The 248-nt window shown below is 66.1% G+C and overlaps 1 protein-coding gene across 1 annotated transcript in view; it reads right to left on the bottom strand.

Annotated features, from left to right (window-relative positions):
• The window catches only part of TMEM259 (transmembrane protein 259), a 9,318-nt gene that overhangs the window by 1,977 nt on the left and 7,093 nt on the right, over window positions 1–248 (bottom strand). Inside the window, 2 exon segments of the mRNA XM_077760594.1 lie at window positions 49–197; window positions 199–248. The exon segment at window positions 199–248 is cut by the window's right edge and continues 180 nt beyond it. Of these exon segments, the coding sequence (XP_077616720.1) occupies window positions 49–197; window positions 199–248 (199 nt within the window).

The raw sequence follows: 248 nt of genomic DNA on the forward strand, positions 1-248 counted from the left end.
CCCCCCCCCCCCCCCCCCCCCGGAGCCCCCTGGACCCTCTGTGCTCACCGCAGCCAGTGTCTCTTGCTGGTGTTGGTGTGGCAGCAAATAGCATCATACTGGTCAGCCAGCCAAACGATGAGGATGATGTAGAAGGCCGTGGTGGTGTCGTTGAAGAACTCGGACATGATGGCCTCCATCCCTGCGGGGAGGCCTGGCAGCTGGGATGGGCTGGGCGGGGAGGGGGCCCGGGAAAGTGGGGCAGGGCA

The sequence above is a fragment of the Crocuta crocuta genome, unplaced genomic scaffold, assembly GCF_008692635.1.
Source record: "Crocuta crocuta isolate KB4526 unplaced genomic scaffold, BGI_CrCroc_1.0 scaffold443, whole genome shotgun sequence".
In the NCBI taxonomy this organism is placed as follows: Eukaryota; Metazoa; Chordata; class Mammalia; order Carnivora; family Hyaenidae; genus Crocuta; species Crocuta crocuta.